General features: G+C 52.7%; 7 protein-coding genes across 7 annotated transcripts; 4 read left to right on the top strand and 3 right to left on the bottom strand.

Moving 5' to 3' along the window:
* Nucleotides 1–1316: 1316 nt before the first annotated feature.
* Nucleotides 1317–1918, bottom strand: PG998_013037 (uncharacterized protein; the record flags this gene model as incomplete). The annotated part of the gene is made up of 3 exons (XM_066879853.1): nt 1317–1509; nt 1563–1837; nt 1904–1918. 3 exons carry the CDS (start codon nt 1916–1918, stop codon nt 1317–1319), a joined length of 483 nt encoding a protein of 160 aa, XP_066723992.1.
* A 456-nt stretch (nt 1919–2374) lies between these two features.
* Nucleotides 2375–3350, top strand: PG998_013036 (major facilitator superfamily domain-containing protein; the record flags this gene model as incomplete). Its single annotated transcript, XM_066879852.1, has 3 exons — nt 2375–2852; nt 2947–3055; nt 3110–3350. 3 exons carry the CDS (start codon nt 2375–2377, stop codon nt 3348–3350), a joined length of 828 nt encoding a protein of 275 aa, XP_066723991.1.
* A 2979-nt stretch (nt 3351–6329) lies between these two features.
* On the bottom strand, nt 6330–8451 carry PG998_013035 (uncharacterized protein; the record flags this gene model as incomplete). Its single annotated transcript, XM_066879851.1, has 3 exons — nt 6330–7326; nt 7381–7896; nt 8399–8451. 3 exons carry the CDS (start codon nt 8449–8451, stop codon nt 6330–6332), a joined length of 1566 nt encoding a protein of 521 aa, XP_066723990.1.
* Nucleotides 8452–10051: 1600 nt separating this feature from the next.
* On the top strand, nt 10052–12384 carry PG998_013034 (uncharacterized protein; the record flags this gene model as incomplete). The annotated part of the gene is made up of 2 exons (XM_066879850.1): nt 10052–10263; nt 10449–12384. 2 exons carry the CDS (start codon nt 10052–10054, stop codon nt 12382–12384), a joined length of 2148 nt encoding a protein of 715 aa, XP_066723989.1.
* A 2547-nt stretch (nt 12385–14931) lies between these two features.
* Nucleotides 14932–16958, top strand: PG998_013033 (uncharacterized protein; the record flags this gene model as incomplete). Its single annotated transcript, XM_066879849.1, has 4 exons — nt 14932–15918; nt 16043–16347; nt 16401–16430; nt 16487–16958. 4 exons carry the CDS (start codon nt 14932–14934, stop codon nt 16956–16958), a joined length of 1794 nt encoding a protein of 597 aa, XP_066723988.1.
* Nucleotides 16959–17221: 263 nt separating this feature from the next.
* PG998_013032 (uncharacterized protein) lies at nt 17222–17982 on the top strand (the record flags this gene model as incomplete). Its single annotated transcript, XM_066879848.1, has 3 exons — nt 17222–17442; nt 17496–17680; nt 17828–17982. The coding sequence occupies 3 exons, from the start codon at nt 17222–17224 to the stop codon at nt 17980–17982; spliced, it is 561 nt and encodes a 186-aa protein (XP_066723987.1).
* A 788-nt stretch (nt 17983–18770) lies between these two features.
* On the bottom strand, nt 18771–19017 carry PG998_013031 (uncharacterized protein; the record flags this gene model as incomplete). The annotated part of the gene is made up of 2 exons (XM_066879847.1): nt 18771–18826; nt 18900–18934. Coding segments are annotated over 2 exons (91 nt in total), but the record flags the coding sequence as incomplete, so codon positions are not given.

Here is a 19017-nt window from a genome sequence, read left to right as displayed (position 1 = left end):
GCAAAGTTGCTTCATTTCCAAGATGATGGGCTGCTAAGAGTCAAGCAGATTTCCAGTGTCAATGGGGTAGGGTGTGACGAGTGATTTCCTGGGTTAAGGCCTCACTACCTCTACTGCTCGCAGTAGCCTATCAGCATGCCGACAGGGATACCTACGCGCCCAACGGAAACGAGTCACCAACCCTTGTGGTTTATCATACAAGGATTGGCAACTGTCCAATTGAAAGCTCTGAATTCAGCACAATTCCTATGGGCTGCCATGGAATCTTAGTTGCGCCTGGTGTACCATATTCTAGGAATATCTCAACTTGGATATTAGATCTGCCCAACCGAGAACTTGGGCGGCTCGGAATTGCACGTTTACCCTGTGTATGGTTCGATATTGAAGGTGGGAGAAAGAGTTGTTTTTCGTTTAGAAGTGCCCTTTTACAATTGGTCACCAGCCGGTACCGAGACTACGGTTCACGCGCGGATACACTCCCTGTATCCGGGGATGGAGTCCATCCATCCACTAGAGCGCCAATTATGATGGAAAAGGTGGGTTTCCTTAGCTCACCGCTCGGTCCCCTCAATCTATTTTCTACTCACTTAAGGAGCATCTCGAGTGCGTAGGCCACATAATATTGCAACTATTCATTGGGATACCAATCATGGATGTTTGGAGATGCCTTGGCGAAGCCGCTTGAGACCATCCGGCATTGTCTCCTTGCCGAAAATGGTGGGCAGGGTGCTGCAGGTTGGAGTAGAAATCCCAGCCAGCCCCTCTTGAGGCCTAACAGGAACGGCTGCATGCAGTCCTTGACTGGGGATTCTCAACCTTTTCTCAGCCCTTTGCTAGATGGTAGTACTAACAGCGACTTTGAAGACACTTGGTACTTTTCTCAACCGTACTGCCTTGTTCGTTGCCGGCGCACCCTAGCTGTCGTATTGATGCGCCCAGTGACAAACTCGAAATAAACACTTAGTTTCATGTAGAAAGACTTCTGATCCTCCAGCAGTGCCTTGACATTGGCATCTACGTCAAGCCCAATGTTGCATGTCCAATTACCCTCGCCAGTGGAAAATGTGCCCAGAATTTATACAAGGAAAGGATGAGAGAAAGCGGGGGGTACCAGCCACCCTCTCTCTGTTAAAGTCTCAAATATCACTAGTTATGCGGACTGTACTACTTAAGATTATCCACTAAATGCACCAGAAGTTGGCTGCCAATACACTTTTGTAGATTCTTCATCTAATCCCCTTATCTTGTCACAGCTCATGATACCTAAGAACGACATACTTATAAAGGGAGCAGTGCCAGTCGTTTATGCGACGTATTCAATGGAAAAGCTTGAAACCGCCAGGCACGCCAGGCTGGAACAAGCCCTTGGGGTTGTACTTCTGGCTGGTATCTTGAAGCTTAATGCGATTTTCATGTCCATATGAACCAGTGGGATCTTGGAAGCTGAAAGCGTAGTCCAGGTCCTTGATAAAGCTAGGCCACCAACGCCATTGAGGGAGGAACGGGCTCCTTTGCAAGCAAGGCCCTCTGTGTGCAACTTGCTGTACACGGCGCCCCATCACTCTCGGGCGCTAATACGGATTATTTTCCGCCCCTTGTCAAGCTCTGTCCCGAGCAGTCGGGAAAGGACGATGGTGATGCCATCCTCAATATTGGCGCAACCGGGAAAGGGCTGGCACCCAGCGCCACGGATGGCGATGCGGGCCTCTTTGTCTTGGACAAACTCATCCACGAGCTTGACGAACTGGGAGACATCGTTGAGGGACACGGGGAAGAAGATTACTTCTGGCTTGATGTCACTCTCTAGTTTCGAGAGGTATGAATTATTACGCTCATCCTAGACGTCAGTGTGTGGCAGGGCCAAGTGGCTTTCTGGGAATGTTGCGCTTAGCAACGTGATTACTCTTGGCGGGGCCATAATCTGAAGATGTTTAAGGGTGTTTGGGGGTCAGAAATGGGGACTAGGCAGGGACACTTATTGTGGTTGATTTCCAGTGCGATATGCTGCGAGAGTCGACGAGAGCAGGAGAAAGAGGGGGGATAACGTGAGCAGACGCCGCTTGCACGTTTGTCTAACGAGTCATAGCTGAAAGTCCCCTTACCAATGGGCAACCAACGATTTGTTGTTACCAATACCTAGACATTGGCGAATATGCAGAATCTCACACGTACACTTCATCTGCGCCAGGCTGAACTGCTGGGTCTCTCTCTATCCCCTTCTTATCACTCAGTAGGTGGCAAACGTGTTGAATGCGGATGAAAGTTTAGTTTGTCTATGTCTTTTGAAAGTAGAAATTGTGCGCTACTCAGACGCTTCAAGTGACAAAGCCACACCCACGTGCGTAATACTGCGATCACCCCAGAGAAGAAGAACATGGCGAACACACTTTTTGTGGCCGGTGAGGTTCTGCTACAGAAAATTCCAGAGCAGCAAATATCGTCCCCATCCCAAGAGCCCGCGGCGCCGCACGAAGAAGGCCGACGCCTTCACTTCTGGGGTACCTTCGTGGCGCTCTGCACCCTCGCCTTCATCTCGGCCCTGGACGTGTCCATCATCTCAACGAGCCTGCCCGCCATTATTGCCAGCATCGGCGGCGCGACCGAGTTCGTCTGGGTCGCCAACAGCTTCGTCATCGCATCCACAGTCCCGCAGCCGCTCTTCTGCCAGGTCGCCGACATCTCCGGCCGCCGCGCGCCCCTTTTCTTCTCCTTCGCCCTCTTCGCTCTCGGCAATGGCATTGTCGGCGGCGCCCACAACGTCACAATGCTCATCGCGGGTCGCACCGTCCAAGGCGTCGGCGCCGGTTGCATCTACATCCTCATCGATATCGTTTTGCTGGGACCCCGCCCCGGTTCGCGAGCGCGGCAAGTACCTGGGCCTCATGGTTTCCCCGGTCGGGCATCGCCGCCGCCCTCGGCTCACCCACCGGCGGCACAATCGCGCAGCGCAACTGGCACTGGATCTTCTGAATCAACCTCCCATCTGCGGTCTGGTTCTCTTTCTGCTGCTCGCCTTCATGCAGGTCAAGATGACACCCCTGCAAGGCCAGAATTGGTGGACAAGCTGTGGCAGATCGATTACCTTGGTAACCTCCTTTTGTCCCCCCAGGATGGGGGCTGTGCTCTGGGGTCTCATCTTTGGCGGCAATCGATACCCTTGGTCGTCGTTTCGCATCGCTGTGCCTCTCGTGTTGGGAATCCTTGGCTGGATCTCCTTTTACATCCAGCAGCGCTTCACTCGCCACCAGAGTGTCCTCACGCGCCTTTTTACCAACTGGGCCTCGGCAATCGCCTTCTTTCTAACCATTTCGTCGTCGATACTCACTCAGTCTCTAGCCTTAGATCATTAAACTTATCACAGGGAGGGATACGTATATTTACCACAACCCTATCCATTTCATCTTGGACAATGTACAAAGATTAGATTTAAGACAGACCGAACACACAAAAAGGGAAATTATCCATATGTAAGGAACGCATAGAGTCAGTAAACACTCGCCTCCCAGACCTCGTACTCTCCTCCTCTTCCTCCCCAAAAGGCGACAGGTCCCCAGGGCAGCTGGCTGCTATCGTAAGAAAGAGGCTCGGAACGCTCTTCCGCGTGAAGTACCCTTTCGTAAAAAACGGGGGATTCGCCCCTGGTGGCCCTGTCGCATGTATAACACCAATGCCCATGCTCCGTCCGTACACCGTCACCCTTCCCTTCCTTTTTCGAGGCGCCAAACTTGTTATGTATTACGACAGGGATAGGGTACTCACGCGGATCATTCCGAGCCTCCTTCTTACGATAGCAGCCAGCCGACCTCTGGGCTTGTAAACCCATCACCCAATTGCACAGGTCCGTGCATCCTGCCCTTTCCGCTCTCTCACTGCTGGGGAATTATTGTTCACCGACGCGGCATTTGCTTGTGCTGAGTCCGAGGAGGGGGGGCCTTGTTGGCCCCTACAGCCCAGTGCGTAACGCCTTGGCCTCCTTGCAAGACTCGCGTTGATGCCGTCTTAAGCTCTCGGGCCGATGGCTCAGTCTGGCACCACATAGCTGGCAGCTGATTTTGAGGTTCTCGTGCACATCCTTTCGGTGGCGTTTCAAGTCTTTCAAAATGCGAAACGACTTGCCGCAGCTAGGAACTTCGCAATGCTGCGTCTTTGGCTTATCGCATGATAGCTTATGCGTGCTACATCATGTTGTTAACTCCCACGAAGCCATATCCCACACCATGGACCATGAACTCACCTTAGATTGTGCCGTGTTTGAAAAGATTTGTTGCAAATCTCGCACTTGAAGCCTGCACCGCCTGAAATCGTTGCCATGGGGGCTTGAGTTGTGCCATGTGTTGAGAACCATAATGCAGTAGTCTCGTCCTTCGGAGTATCATACGTGCTGGCCGGCTCCGTACTGAAGCACGTCTGATCAGGTGGCGTCGGAAGAGACAAAGCGGCAGATGCAGTCCGTGATTGTTGCAGTCGATCATACAGGAAATCGGCTATTGGGTACCGATTGTCCTCGAGCTCTGCCCAACTTGAGGGTTGGGCAAGTGAATTCCCATAATCTGCTCAAAACATCAACATACTCTCAGAGTGCAAAGTTTTGTCGGTTTCAATAGTCTGTAAAACATACCTTGTGCTTGTGAAAGAGCTTGAATTTCCAATGAATCTGGAGAGTCCAAACTACTCTCCCCACATAATGTCCCAAAACAAAAGGAAAAGAGAAGGGTGCCACATTGCTGGGGCACCCACAGAGATTCTGGACTTGATGGGTGTAGCCTGAACTGGAGTCCCCGTTGCAGCCAGGCTGAAACCCGTCAAGCCCAAAATCTTGTTCACTCGGACATTGTTGTTGAATAGAATTTGAGGGAGGACCGGGCTAGTCCTCCCTCGGAGGCTTTATTAAGAGTCAGTCGACAAGCGTTGGAGTAGGCCTTACTCTCTCAAAGAGGTTAAGAAGAAAGTCTAAGTATATTCGCAATGTCAGCACGTATGAGAAGCGGTAAACTGTGTGACCTACTCACCTCGTGTCTCGTAGCCGAAGTGGAAAGGCTATGAATCTTGCAGAATCTTGGAATGGTGAAAGGAATTCGTCGACGGAAAATCCTGTTTATATAGAAGAACTGGAAGCTATCTACCCTTTTCTGAAGTCTTCAAAGCTGACCAATGAGACAGGGGCTATGTCGAATCGGCATAACTTTCAGACTACCCCACGAGGCCCGGACGCTGCCTGGACATGATTGGCAGAATCCCCTGTATCCATGTTGATGCAACTCAAATTGACGCGCATCTGCACGCGCTCTTTATTGGACAGCATGACCACCGTACATGAGGCCCGGACGGAGCTGCATATCGATCGGTAACTCATTCACCCGGCCTTTGCGGTGAAACCCCAAGGCCCCTGCCAGGCGAATACGTCATTCTTCATAATGCGTACAGGTTATAGAGTCCCTGATACCTAGAGATTCGGCAATGAGCGTTGGCGATATAGAATGAGCGATTCATCTGGTGCTAGGCGTTTTACGAGCGCAGCGATAGAAGGAAGCCGACGGGGGTAGCTGGTCTCACCAGCCACAGGAGAAAGCGGCTGTGCTACATGGGGGCAGAATCATTGTTCCATTGCAAGTAGCTCAAAACTAATCGAGTAGCGAGAACAGGGCGATTATTCGGACCACGTGATTCGACGAGAAAGAGTCGAAGAGACTACAGGCCAGCGCATTGGTTAAGAAATAGAGTGCTGCCGGTTGGCACATATGATGCCAGGGGAGGTAACATGATTCCGCGCCAAGAGCCGTGGTATCTGTGAATGGCCTAACTCACTCCGATATATGCCCAATACAGAGCACCTGCGACCATTCAGAGGCGGCAATTTCATGTTATACACACTTGGCAGACTCGGGGAGTACGTATCATTATGTCGGTGGGAGCACCCGCTGGATCCTTACGTTTTAGCAAACGTTAATGCTCGGTACCAAGTGTGGCTAGCCCACTCCCACAGTTCTTCCATCAAAGAGACTTTGGTTATTGGGGTGATAAGCTCGATTTAGATCCATGTATCATGGCCTGGATTGTCCACCGTCGGAGTTGACGCAAGACCCATGGATGACCGTGTATCGCACATACGAATATACAGGTCTATCACAGTAGGCCGGGATGACATATCATATCCAGCCGGCATCAGACATCTGGTATAGTGATAGGTACCGCTGACACATGTAGAATAGTAATATTAACTATGATCGGGTAGCTGATAACAATTCAATCTTGTTAGTATCAAGCAATCTTTAATGAAATCCTTGCGCGTCAATCTCACGAATTAGGACTTGTACGAACACCTTCCAGCCTCACGAACCGTTTGAGCCTTCTCCCGACCCTTGAGATAAAAAAGCTGCTGCCGTCTTGTTACCAGTAATTACATTTCCATCTCCGTAGCCTTTAGCAGCTTCCGACGTTGAGCCTCTCCTCCGATTGACACCTCGTATGCTTCGATGTCGGCCAAGACCCGGAGCGGTGTTCTCCTCCTTGAGTGCAGCCTCAACGTCAGCGGCACTAAGGACTAACCCCCCACTGATGGATTCAAAGTCTTCCAAGTCGGTCAGTATGAACCCTGGCCAGACAACGACCTTGATCTCGGCAAATTCAGTCTGCTCAGCCGGTTCCAGATAGGTTGCGCGTGGACTCCCAGTTCCACTGTTCTGCGAACTAACCCTAGTGCTAGACTGCCCGTTTTGGGACTTGCAGTCGCTGGTTTGATTGGGCAAGGGAAGCAGCAACCATTTGACGTCGGGGTCCTTTTGGAAGACCGGCTCGACGCGCTGGCGATAACGCTGCAGCTCTGCCCAGCCTTTGTAAGCCCGTTTGCAGAGGCTCTCGAGAGCTGCCATGAAACTTGGATCCTTGTCCTTTGGCACCAGAGGGATACAGTAGGAGGCAATACGCTTCACAGCACTCTCCACCCGCGCTTTGCCATTCTCCTTTTGCCGGTCCGGAAGAAGGGCGACAAGTTCCGCCCGCAGGTGCTGCTCCCGTTTGGCGTCTTCGTCAATGATCTCGTCTAGTAAATCGCAAATTTCGTTGTTTTGCTTCAGGAGGTAGTTGGGTTGGAAAACTTGTTCCTTCAGGATAGTCGATGTGATGGATAGAAGGGCGGCAATGCGCACGTGCTTCGCGACGGGGGAGTTGGTCACGGGGAGAGGAATGCGGCGATGGCTGACGGTGGTGTATGAACGAATCGCGTCCCACAGGTCGCTATTCGAAAGGATGTCTTCATCCAAGTTGCCGCCGCAGTACGAAGTGATGAGATTGTAGGCAGACTTCCGGATGCCATCAAGCCATCCAGAGCTATTCGATCGAGATTGGTATTGGTTAAGAATGATCAAGGGTTTTTAGGCTTACATGGGTACCGGGTTGGCCTCCTTAGGCTCCGGTTTGAATGATTCAAGTTGGTTCAGCTTGATTGTCAGGCTCTGGAGGTTCTCTTCGGCTTCCGTAAGCTGTTTGGTAATCTCAGCGACGCTACCTTCAGCTGCAAGAGCTCGCGTGGTTTCTAGCTCGGCTTTTGTATTGGATTCATGGACGTCGGCCTGGCTCTTCTTGAGGGCCTTCTGAAGTTTTGTCATATCCCCTCCGTTTGCTTCGAGTTCTTGTCGCTGGGCCGATATCTTCTTATTAGCTTCTTCTTCGGTTCTTTGAAGCTCTTCTATTTTCTCTCCCGCCTTCTCCAGCTTCACATTGGAGGCTGTCGTCAGACTCTTCTCTTCGGCAAGGTCAGCTTCGAGCTCTGCTATGCTCTTGCGGTCTTGCTTCCTCGCAATAGAAAGCTCCTTCACGTCAGCATCGAGTCTGGAGTTATCCTGTATCAGGCCGTCCAGGTATTTGAATTCATCATTAGCAGCAAGAGACGAAATGTTCCTGACCACGGTACACACAGCTTGATGTGACCTTTCTGGCTCAGTCGGTCTCACTTGCAGTTTTGTCGACATGGTGCCGATAGTGACTTTGGGGGATTCCAAGGGTCACGTTTGTGCGAGGAAAGTGAAGAGTAGCTTGGAAGGCCGGGTTTGAACGAAATAGAATCTGAATCTGAAGAACGTGCGAAGAGCCTGACTACTTCCGACGGATGGCAAAGACTCGACAGTTTCGAGACTTTATAGACAAATGCCAACTCCTCAATCCAATGGGCTGCCAAACGAAGCTGCAACCCGAGAACTCCGTAGCTCCTATCGAAGTTGCAGCTTCAGACTGATGAGCGCCTTGGGAGTTTCTTGTGCGATCATCCTGCCACGTAACGACGCAGTCTGTATGCTGAGCCCTTGAATCAACCATTCGCTATCGCAACCCGCACACCACCTCGGATGCAGGCCGTTGACCGGTCGGCCACTCGGCTACGATCCTGATTGGAGTAACTACATACCGGAGGCCGAAGAAGAGCAGGCCGACAAGCGGGAGTGTTCCAGCTCCGATCATAATGGATGGCGGGTAGGTCGGCCTCGTACGTCATACCATACCATTGGGTGAAGTGGCTGCATGAGAGTCGGCCGAGAGGCGTCCACGTCGATGCGCAGCTGCAGCACGACAAAACGTGATTCAAAAGACTGCGATGCGACGACGGCCCAATTGACCGGTGGAGAAGACAGCCAATGGTTGATGCGAATAGACGCGTGATGGGAACGTTGGCATCGCCACAAACTCTAGGCGTCCGGGTTTGCCTAATGATACGCATGAACCCCAAATCGCTTAGATTACCCCAGACGGTACATTTCGGTCGGAGATCCTGCTGCCATAAGCTATCCAGACGTTCGCGTTGCTTTGGTGTGTCGTGTTAAGTGGGGAATTGGAGCAGGGCGAACAGGGCGAACAAGGTGCGTATGGTAGGCAGAAGCCCAATGCACCTCTCGTACTGGCTTGTCTCCGATATACCAACGTGGGAGGTTGCAACGCAACAATACAGATTGTGTGACTTGCAGCGACGATGATTTGATGGCGAATTGGTTCGCGAGCCGCGAGGCAACAGCAAGCCGCAGACCGCAAGGCGCACGCAAGTTTCTTGCATTGGGCATGTCAATGGCGTACATGTTCAGAGCTAGGTTGTCATGTCGAGGCTGACTGCAGTGTGTTGACTCGGAAAGCGACTTGCTCTATCAGCATACTGTAGAAGTGACGAGGTAGTAGCCATGTTAAAAATGGTTGCGGTTGGTGGCAGGCTGACCCGGGGTGTCGGGCAATTTTCCCTTGTCTCCGTTCTCAGTAGGGTCTAAGAATTTGATCTTCCCTAATAATAGCGGCGTTCCCTTGTTAAGTAAACAAGAGCCAACGTCAGAAGGCAGAGATTAGCTAGATGGGATTTAGGAAACGTGATCATAACAATGCATACCAGAATTCGGAATTACATGTTTGCCAGTAGGGGGGGGATCCGACAAGCAGAGAAAGCATGATCAATTCCGAGCTCCCTCCGGCAGTTGGAGTGACAATGTTGCGGGCCCCATATTCCCCAGGGCCTGGACCCTCGCCGAAGCTGGGCAGAGTGGCAAATAACCCCTTAAGACCCTGAACGTGCCTGAAGTAACGACTTTGGTCCCGACGAACACTTCCAAGCAAGGCTTTCATTAGCTGACAAGTTCCTGGCACGTGGTCGCAATGTACCCGGATATGTGAGCTAGTGTGGCTAAAGCATAGTACGTAGGCAGGTAGGCTAACCTGATTGTCACTGTACCACCGCGCGTCTCCTTGTTATTTTATGGATATTGTCTAAGGCGGAACAAATCCTCCGGCGGCCCCTCCGACGTGCGTCTATAATCTCAAGGCAGTCCCAACCATAGGCATGTATATAATGTCTACTACTACCATTATTTTCAAATTCATCCGTGGTATTGCAGGTAGGCTTAGGTTATTAGACCACTATAAGTCGACTTTTAGGAGGTATGCAAAATATCAGTTCTCTATTACATCGTTCCTATCCTCGGTACCGCGACAATCATCCATCTATAATACCCAGGTGATATGAGGATATTCAAAGTTAACGAATGCCCTCTCCCTGCCTCTTCGCAAACCTGATGCCAAGCGTCCGATGGGGACTGTCGAATCCGATGGCGACGACCTTGAGATTGGTACGGAAATCACGACTCTGTTAACACTAAACTGGATGGGATACCCCAAAGCCCAGGCCAACATCAGCACCCTAGACGTCGCATCCATCTCCAATATGTCCGAGGCTTTGTTCTTTTACCAGATCGGCGATGATGTGCCCCGGGCTGGCTCCTGGGACGGCAATCAGCCTCTGTCCGCAGACAGCTCAACCGCGACCCCCTGTCTAGGTGGTCCTGCTTTCCCTTCTCCCGCACCGTTTGACTCGCGAGCGTCTCACGGCGCGCCATTCGATGTGGCCTACGAGGGGGTAGTAAAACCTCCTCCCCGGCATGTCTGCCATTCAATGGCGTGGTGCCGGTTACCCAACCGCAATACAGCCAAGCCCCAGTCCCTACGGAAGCGAGGCCTTTTGATATCAATCTTGCGCTGGCTCTGCTCGAGTGCCGGCCCAGACCGCAAATCGACCCGGGCCTCACGCACTTTCTGCTGCCTTTTGTGGTTACAGATGCGTCTGACCCTCTCGATAGGATAATATTCGCCTCGGACAGTTTCCTGAACCTCACTGGCTATATGCCCGACGAGGTGCTCGGCTCGAACTGCCGTTTTCTGCAGGCACCAGACGGCATTGTGGCCCCCGGCTGCCCTAGACAGTTTGTCAGCAGCGAGTCTGCCTACATATTCAAAGAAAAGGTCCACGGGCGGCGTGAAACGGAGCATAGCATCATCAACTTTAAAAAGTCGGGAGAAGCCTTCCTGAACAACGTTGCCATCGTCCCTATCGCGTGGGAGACACCCGGTGTGCCTAGGTTTATCTTTGGTTTCTCCAACTTCTTCGAACTCGCCCCATCTGCCACGTCTTTTCGGCCAAGCCTGGACGCACCGGCCTTCCCGATCAGTTCGGAGATGCAGAGCTCTTTGGCCAGTAGGCCCAGCTGGGCTCCGACGCCATCAGCCGAGTGGCCGGACTTCACGCTCAATCAGCATGTCGACGAGACCGTCCTTGAATTCGAGCCTACGAACGCCAATCCCGTTGACAAGCCCAATGACGCTGGTGCTGACGGCTTGAAAGACTTGAACGACCCCCCAGACCTTCTCTGCTGTCGCCAGGGCCTCGAGGACGTAGACCTGGATGCGTTGCCTTCCGTGGCGCCTTTCTGGAACCAGATGCTCCTCGATAACTTGGATGCCTTGGTTCAGGTTATGTCACTGAAGGGAATGATCGTTTACGCCTCCGCATCACACGAGAAACTCGGTTACGGCGCTGGCGATCTGATCGGCAAGCATGTGGATACTGTGTACCATCCGTCGGACGTGGCCGTTTTGATGAGGGAGTTCAAGAAGGCTTCAGTGTTGGATTTGGACCTGACCGTGCGTCTGAAACAAAAGTCTGGCCAGTATATATGGTTCCAGAGTACTGGGTCTGCTCAGATCGACGGCGGACGGCGCTGGGTCACAATCACACTTCTCCAGCAGCCCATTGCCCGTCTGAGCAGCCGCACTCTTCGCAACGACGACGAACGGTCCACCAAGCACAGCTTCTGGCTCAAGCTGTCCATGTCAGGCCTGATCTTGCATCTGTTTACCGATCCGCAAAAGCTTCTAGGCCTCACCGCAGATGATCTGATCGGGACCATGTTCCAAGACCTTCTGAAGTTGCGTGAGGCGCGCTTCGAGTTCGAGCAGCTGCTTGGCGGCGTGCGCGGGAATTCGGCTGCATCGTCGAACTTGACTCTCATCAGTGGGCGTGGCCACCGCATTGCTACCAGCCTAGTGCTCCATCCTGGTCCGATGGGCGACCGCCAGCGACCGTATTACGTCTTGGTCCACTGCAGCATCCTGCGGCCGCCCGCTAGAACACGGAAAGCCTCGTCGTGCGGGGGCACCGACAGAAGGTTTGGAATCAGCAGCCCGCCGTCCACACCGTTACCGGGCGAGGGCGGTGACTATGATGTGCTCGAGGGCCTCGACGCCGACCGATGTGGGCCCCTGGGGTACGAGATTCATCGCCAGCGGTTGGCCAACCGGAACTTGCGCGACGAGCTGGAAACGCTCCAGAAGCGCGCCACGCTACGGCGCCGGTTTCGACGGCACGGCGGCGATCCCTCCCTGGGCTGCGCCAATTGCCATACCAAGGACTCGCCCGAGTGGCGCCGTGGACCCGGAGGCGTGCGCAACCTGTGCAATAGATGTGGGCTGAGGTGGGCTAAAACGCGCCGCGACTTGGACGCTCGAAATAAACATTCATCACCAAGTCTAGCAGGGCGATCGGCGTCTACAATAGCCACTCCTGTAAGCATTGAAGCGCCACTATAACCCCTCGGGCAATACGAAATATTAAGCGGGAAGCGCATAAGCATTTAAGAAGAGCGCCAGTCTCCTGGAGAAGATCTTTGGCTCCATCGTGACGATCAACAAGAGTATCCAGACGAAATGGACCATCTTGGACACCGAGGCGGACGGAAATCCCTCCTGCATGAACGTAGTCCAGGATGTACATCCGATCCTTGCTTCAGTGTCGGCTTTCCCGCCTTGCCGACGAGTTTCAAGCCGGATAAGAGGTCCGTCTGCTTGTCATGGCCGAAAGATTCTCATCGTCCACACCGCCGACATCGCCATAGTCCTGATAGCCGCGGCCAAGGTCCTTGCGGTCCCGACTATCCCAACTGGCTATGGTAAAAGGTACCCCGTTTTTGCTTTCTGGGAAGAGGTGTTACGTCAGAGATTTGCCACTGCCGGAGTGGCAATGTGGCCGCTGCCCTTGGTGTACATCCCGACTGCGCCTCTATCTGCCGCCGTCTGACATGAGCCCGGCTATTGCTGCCCTGAACCGGTATTTCTGCTCGTGGCAAGACTGTCACGGATTACGAATGGATCCGCATGCCTGTTTTTGCTGCCGCTACTAGGTGAAGCAAGCGGTGCTGCGGTGCTGCGGTGCCGCGAACGTGTTGAGTCAAGCCTCCGATATTCTAATACGCTGATTACTGACTGGCTCAGCTGACGTCTGCATGCATCTGTTCTTGACGCAATTATTACAAAATGTTCGAGCATGCCTTCACGATGAAATGGTAGACACCCCACATCAAGTGGAAAGCGGTGGACCCGTAATACCCCGTTCTGAGTACTGTATCAGGGCCGCTGAATGGGGCTGTTTCTTGGGCTCCTCGTGCTCATTATCTTGCTTCTGCTGCTTGGATAGGCAGACCATCACTGACTCTAGGGCTGTAGGCCATGGCTCGGATCTCCTGGACAGCTTGGGCGAGGCGGCAAGTATTTTGGTATTACTGCTTCCTAATGTCACTGGTATGCTTGACTCTTCTCAGCTCCATGCCCAGCCGCTGCGATGGCTCTCGGGCCGCTCGACTGGGTTGACAAGCTGTCCCCCATTGAGGCTCTTGAGAGCGACTCCCGCCCTTCTGCAGTGTGGAACTGCCACGGACAGCGAGTGTCCTTTGCAGGATGTGTGGCAAAGGCCCGACCCTGGTTGCTTTGTAGGCCGTCGATCTGGCTTGGGCATCCATGTCAGGGCTTCGAACTCCGAGGAGCTGAAGATCCCTTATGTGACCTCGCAGACTAGTAGCGAGTTTTGGGGTCTGTCGACAGATTGTGCCACCTGTCGATGAAATGCGTTGCTTGTCTACCAAATACGCACGGGGTGGGCGTTGGGGTGTGTGGAGAGTAGCTAGACTCAAGGCTTATCGATGAAAAGAGCTGGCTGTTACGCAGTGGATGGAGACGATGAGCCTCGGTGGCCCGTACTAGTAGGTAGACACAAGCCCTGTTAATGAAACGCATTACCGTGGAGGTAGAGCGTGAAAGTGACAGGCAGAGCGTATAAGTGGGAAGCAGAGTGTATAAGTGGAGTATAGAGTGTATAAGTGGAGATTTAGGGCGTATAAGTGAACTAGTGACCCCCGCACTCTGTTTCTCCACTTATACATCCTCACTTCTACAAGCAAAATGCAGGGGTATTAGGAAAGGATTTGTTAGGCAATGTCACTTCTACATCCAGGAGCTATATGTTAAGACAATGTATTCCTCTTGTCTAGATTCGGTAAGCGCGCCTGTCCCGGCCGTTTCTTCGCCCCGAACGAGCTCAACATTCTTATCGCCCACGTGGTGCTGAACTACGACGCCGAGGCCGTGGGGGCTGAGTCCGCTCTCCGGACGACGCTCGTCTTGTAGCTGAATGTGCCAGCATTCTTCAAGAGACACGGGATTCGTCTACATTGGAGAGAAGCGCCATGCCTTCTCATGCCCTGAAGCGTGCCGCGACAAACACTTGCCAGCCGCGACTGGGACTCAGAGCTCCGTGTAATGAATGAGCTCGGTGAAACATATCTCTCACGGGCGGGCCGAGTGTTATTGAGGATTGGTCTCTTATCCTTTGCGGCTATGATGCAGCCACGAATACGTCGACTTGCAATCCACGACCTACCATTGACTGATTACAATCGGGCTGAGCGATTCATGCTGCTTACTGTCTACTACAACAATGAATTGGCGGGGTACATATCATCGCTCAATGCACGATAGCGACAGATTCCACCAATTAGATGAGCCGCGCTGGGCTTTTAGGCAGCAACGTGCAGTATCTGTGATTGCGCCACACATGGTCGCAAGGCAACTTTGGTTACCTCGGCGCAGCAGTTCAACTTTTTATCCACCGACGGTGTGTCGTCGTCATTGGAGCTGTGGCTGTTATTTTTCTTGACTCCCATACTCGTCTCATGTAATACTTGGTCCCTTGGCTTTGTCGCTACCTCTGTCGTTGTCGTTCGGTTCTACCAAACAGTCTAGCATGTGCATGTGCCTTTCGAGATTAGATGCGCATTTGGTTCATCGCCATTGCAAGATACCCCTATGTCCGATCCACTCAGCATTGCTGCCAGCATCGCTGGCGTTGCCACAGCAGGGTTCGCCGTCGCCAAGGGCCTTTATCGTATTGCTGATGGCATAGGCTCCTCGGGGGTCGAAGTACGCATCTACGGGGACGAGATCGCTGCCTTTTCAAAAGTCCTCAGTCAGCTCCGCACAGAGGTCCAGAGCCCCCGGAGCCCCCAAGAAGCTACCAAGGAAACGCAGGATCTGTTGGAAGACACCGTGTATGCGTGCGACAAGATACTACAGCCCATCAAGGCGATCTTGCTCACGCTTAGCCCTGTCCTGGAACGTCTAGAGGACAACAAAAGTAAATTGAGTCGCTTTGGACTGAGAGTCCAGTGGATCTTCAGCTACAAAGAGAAACTGCTCTTCTACAGAAGTGCCTTGAATGCCCAGCAGCGACTTTTGCAGACGCTCTTGGATCTCTTGCTCCTCCAGGCAGCCAAGCAGACGCCGTCTCAGAATATCTCGCAAGTTTCTCGCCATGCTCAACTCCCAATGATCTACGCTAACTCCATGGTACAAAGGATATTCCACATCTCTCTCCAGCACTCTGTCGAGGTAGCAAGTAGAGCTCTCTACGGGCCACGAGACCACATCCCCCAAGATGTTCACACTGTCCAGTCTGTCCCATCTCTAGTCGAGAACGGGCCAGACGTACCTAGCCAGGCCCTTGTGCCGCTCACTGACAGAGCTGATGGCCTCCAGCTCCTGGAAGGCGGAGGTGGCCCGGACGCTCTGGCATTCACAGAGTCATCACCGGACTCGAGTGCAGGAGATGACGATGAACTCGAGGCTATGTCGCGGCAGATTGACCAATATCTCGACTCTGGTGGCCAGGCCTCCATCATGAGTATTGTCCACGACATGCGCATCGTAGCTCCTAGGGTCCTTCGTCTGGTAGCTCAACAGCTCAAATCCCATGATGTCGAACATATGTTCGATCATCAATGGGAGCGCCGTGCTGTGAGTTGATCCTGACTCTCATGTTATCACCCTTGAATTCGTTTCTTTCCCTTTCTGTTCTTTGAGTTTCATCCTTTCCCTGGCTTCTGCGTGCCATAGGTGCCTGTTACTTATCCAGACACAGCTTGAGAGCCAGCCGTTAGCTTTTCGAAAGCCTCCAAGGTATCAGAGAGTGCTCGCCTTGCTACTTCACTGGGAATCAGATGACTTGTTTGTTCTCCCGGAGCTGGAAGATCTCGATCAGTGCCTCCACGAGGACTACAACTTCGACACCGAGAAATACGCCATTCCCTCCGAAGATCCCCAGCTGGACTTGACTCTAAAAGTGGCATCAATGATCAAGAAGTATAAATCACGCGACACGCTGTTCTTGATATATTATGGTGGCCACGGAATCATCAGCGACTCGAGACAGAGCATATGGAAAGCGTGTGTATTCATGCTCTCCAGTACCTGCAAATCATTATCCTGACAAGTCTTAGCTCACGTGGCCCCGACAGCCCTCGACTGAAGTGAGCTGTCCTGCTACTGTGCATTGCAATCATCGAAATCTAATTGGCCCTTCCAGCTTTTCCTCCATACAAACTCTCTTCGACGGAGCATTGAATGATGTTCTGATTCTGGTGGACACGGCATCAGGTGCGGCGAGTGCTGACTTCCCCGACGGCAGCAACCTGGTGGAAACGATATCGGCCTCGCCCTGGAACGAAATCGCACCAGACCCAGGGCGTTACTCCTTTACGAATGCCCTCATTGAAGTTCTCCAGGAGTGGAAGTCTAGACGGTTCTCGGCTTCTTTACTGCATGCCGAATTACTGGCTCGTCTGAAGCACCCCCGGCCGGTCATGATCAATGGCAAGCAATTCGAGGCCAGGTCGACGCCTGTTCATTTCGTCCACACCTCCGACTTCAGTGCGCCAAGTATTGAGATTTCGAGACTGGGTTCGACGTTCGCTGAGGAGGTGGCGGCCGATAGAGGGAAGACCCAACAATCCCCCGATGCCACTTACGTACCACTGAGGTACCGAGATGGAAAATGACATTCATCATCAGAATGCAACTCAGATTAGCAGCAGTCTCTCTTCACGTCTTCGTGCGAGGGTTGCAGATGGTGCGGTATTCACGAGCGACGTCTCAAGCGTCTGCAATCTTCCCATGCAATCTTGTCTCGCCTATCTCACCGAGAGGAGTTTGTTGCCCTTGATTGGAATATGAGACTGTGACTAGAAGCCTTTATAGAGGATCGCTGCCGGTCCGGGTATGGCAATTATACGTAGCTGGAGGCCAAATGTAGTCGTGCGCAATGGTGCCGACCCCAATGCCGACTCAGACTGCAGCATGTCCTGCGCGGGCCTGGCAACCCCGGCCGGAAGTGCGGCGCCGGCAACAGGCTCTCGGTCTACTCCAACGCCATTCTGGCCGTGTTCCGGCCACCCAAGCCTCAGACCGAGGGGCCATGGTTGCGCGGAACTCAAGGCACGCCGCTCTCCTTGATGAGCCCAGCGCTGTCCACAGTATGGCCAGGTCAATCTTCCTTCCCGTCGCGAATTGTTCTATGGCATAATTGGTATGTATAGCAATGAGATCGGCAGGGCTTCAGGTGCGTGGGAGTCAAGCGCTTGGGAAATGAATTCAGGCCAAGCCCTGTTGGCGGCGCATCAGGTTTTGGCGGGTGCCAGTGTCTTTGTACCAGCTTTGGTGCGCGCCATGCTTTGCATCACTTTTTGGTGGTGCAATGGAAGTCTTTGCACCACCAAATTTGGTAGGGTACATCGGGTTTTGGTGGTGCAAACCATTTCTGCAGCATTAAGCTTGGTACATCCAGCTTTAATGGGCGTCAAGCTTTTGCACCAGGCTTTGGTGGTGCAGTTTTGGTAGTGTAAAACGTTTTGGCTACATACAAAATTAGGTGGTGCAAACCATTTTGGTGGTGCAAACCAATTCGCTGCACCGCCAGTTTGCCGCACCGTCAATTACCTGCACCACCAAGTCTTGATAGTCGCCTTCTCTGCTGTCCCGCGCCTTGAGCCTCGCCACGTTATCGGTTCGTTCCAATCTCCGTAGACATTCCAGATAATCTCGCCCGACTGTTCAGCAATTGAGCTCATACCTCAGTCCCAAGCCGATCATTTGAGCTATTGCATGTTCCCATTCTGCTTGTGAGGCCCGAGACTCTACACCACCAAGTCCAGGCCTTGATGGGCGGGTGCAATCCTTTGTATGCGCTGCCAGAATTGGTGCCAGGCTTTGGTGGGCGCTATCAGGCTTGGTACGGCCGGGCTTCAGTAGGCACCATTGTTTTGCACCGGCTTTTGGTGGTGCAAATGCCTGTTTTGCACCACTAAAAATTGGCACTTTGGTGGTGCAAACTAATTTGGTGGTGCAAACCATTTTGGTGGTGCAAAACAGTTAGCGTGTCCAGGCCTCAGCGGGCGCAATTCCTTTGCACCAGGTTTTGGTGGTGCAAATGCTCGTTTTGCACCACCAAAAATTGGCGTTTTGGTAGTGCAAACCAATTTGGTGGTGCAAAGCATTGGTGCTGCACTCAGTTTGGCAATGCGCAGATAGCACAGCGCCTGACCACTCCATTTTCAGTACTGCAACCCAGGCCTCAATATGGTTCTGCAATACAGCCAACCAGGCCAGGAGGCGCGTAATGGGACATCTCAGTGTTAACGTCGATTGAATAGAGTATGTCCACATTGAGTGCGTATGAAATATATGCATCCCGTTCTTGGATAGTCTGCTCAGCATTTGCTGAAGGCATTACCTGCGAAAGGAAATGGAGCCAGCTTCGAGGCACTTACACGCGACACGGACAATAGGCCGGAGAAATGTACTGACCGGCAACATCACCAGGATTGCTTCTGTTCAAACCGGCTTCCCATCCCATTGAGGATGAAGAGGTCTGCGACTTTTCTCAGTAGCTCAGGGCAATTCTCCATCCATTTATGGACTGGCGCCAGATCACCAAAACGGACCTCCCATCTTCTGCCCGGTCGGTAGTGGCCCCACCCTGAGGGTTAGGGTTAGGGTTAGGGTTAGGGTTAGGGTTAGGGTTAGGGTTAGGGTTAGGGTTAGGGTTAGGGTTAGGGTTAG

Source organism: Apiospora kogelbergensis (assembly GCF_038363985.1).
Source record: "Apiospora kogelbergensis strain CBS 113332 chromosome Unknown utg000009l_segment0_segment0, whole genome shotgun sequence".
Lineage (NCBI taxonomy): Eukaryota > Fungi > Ascomycota > Sordariomycetes > Amphisphaeriales > Apiosporaceae > Apiospora > Apiospora kogelbergensis.
The sequence above is the reverse complement of the archived record's forward strand: the minus strand, read 5'-3'. Positions and strand labels throughout refer to the sequence as shown.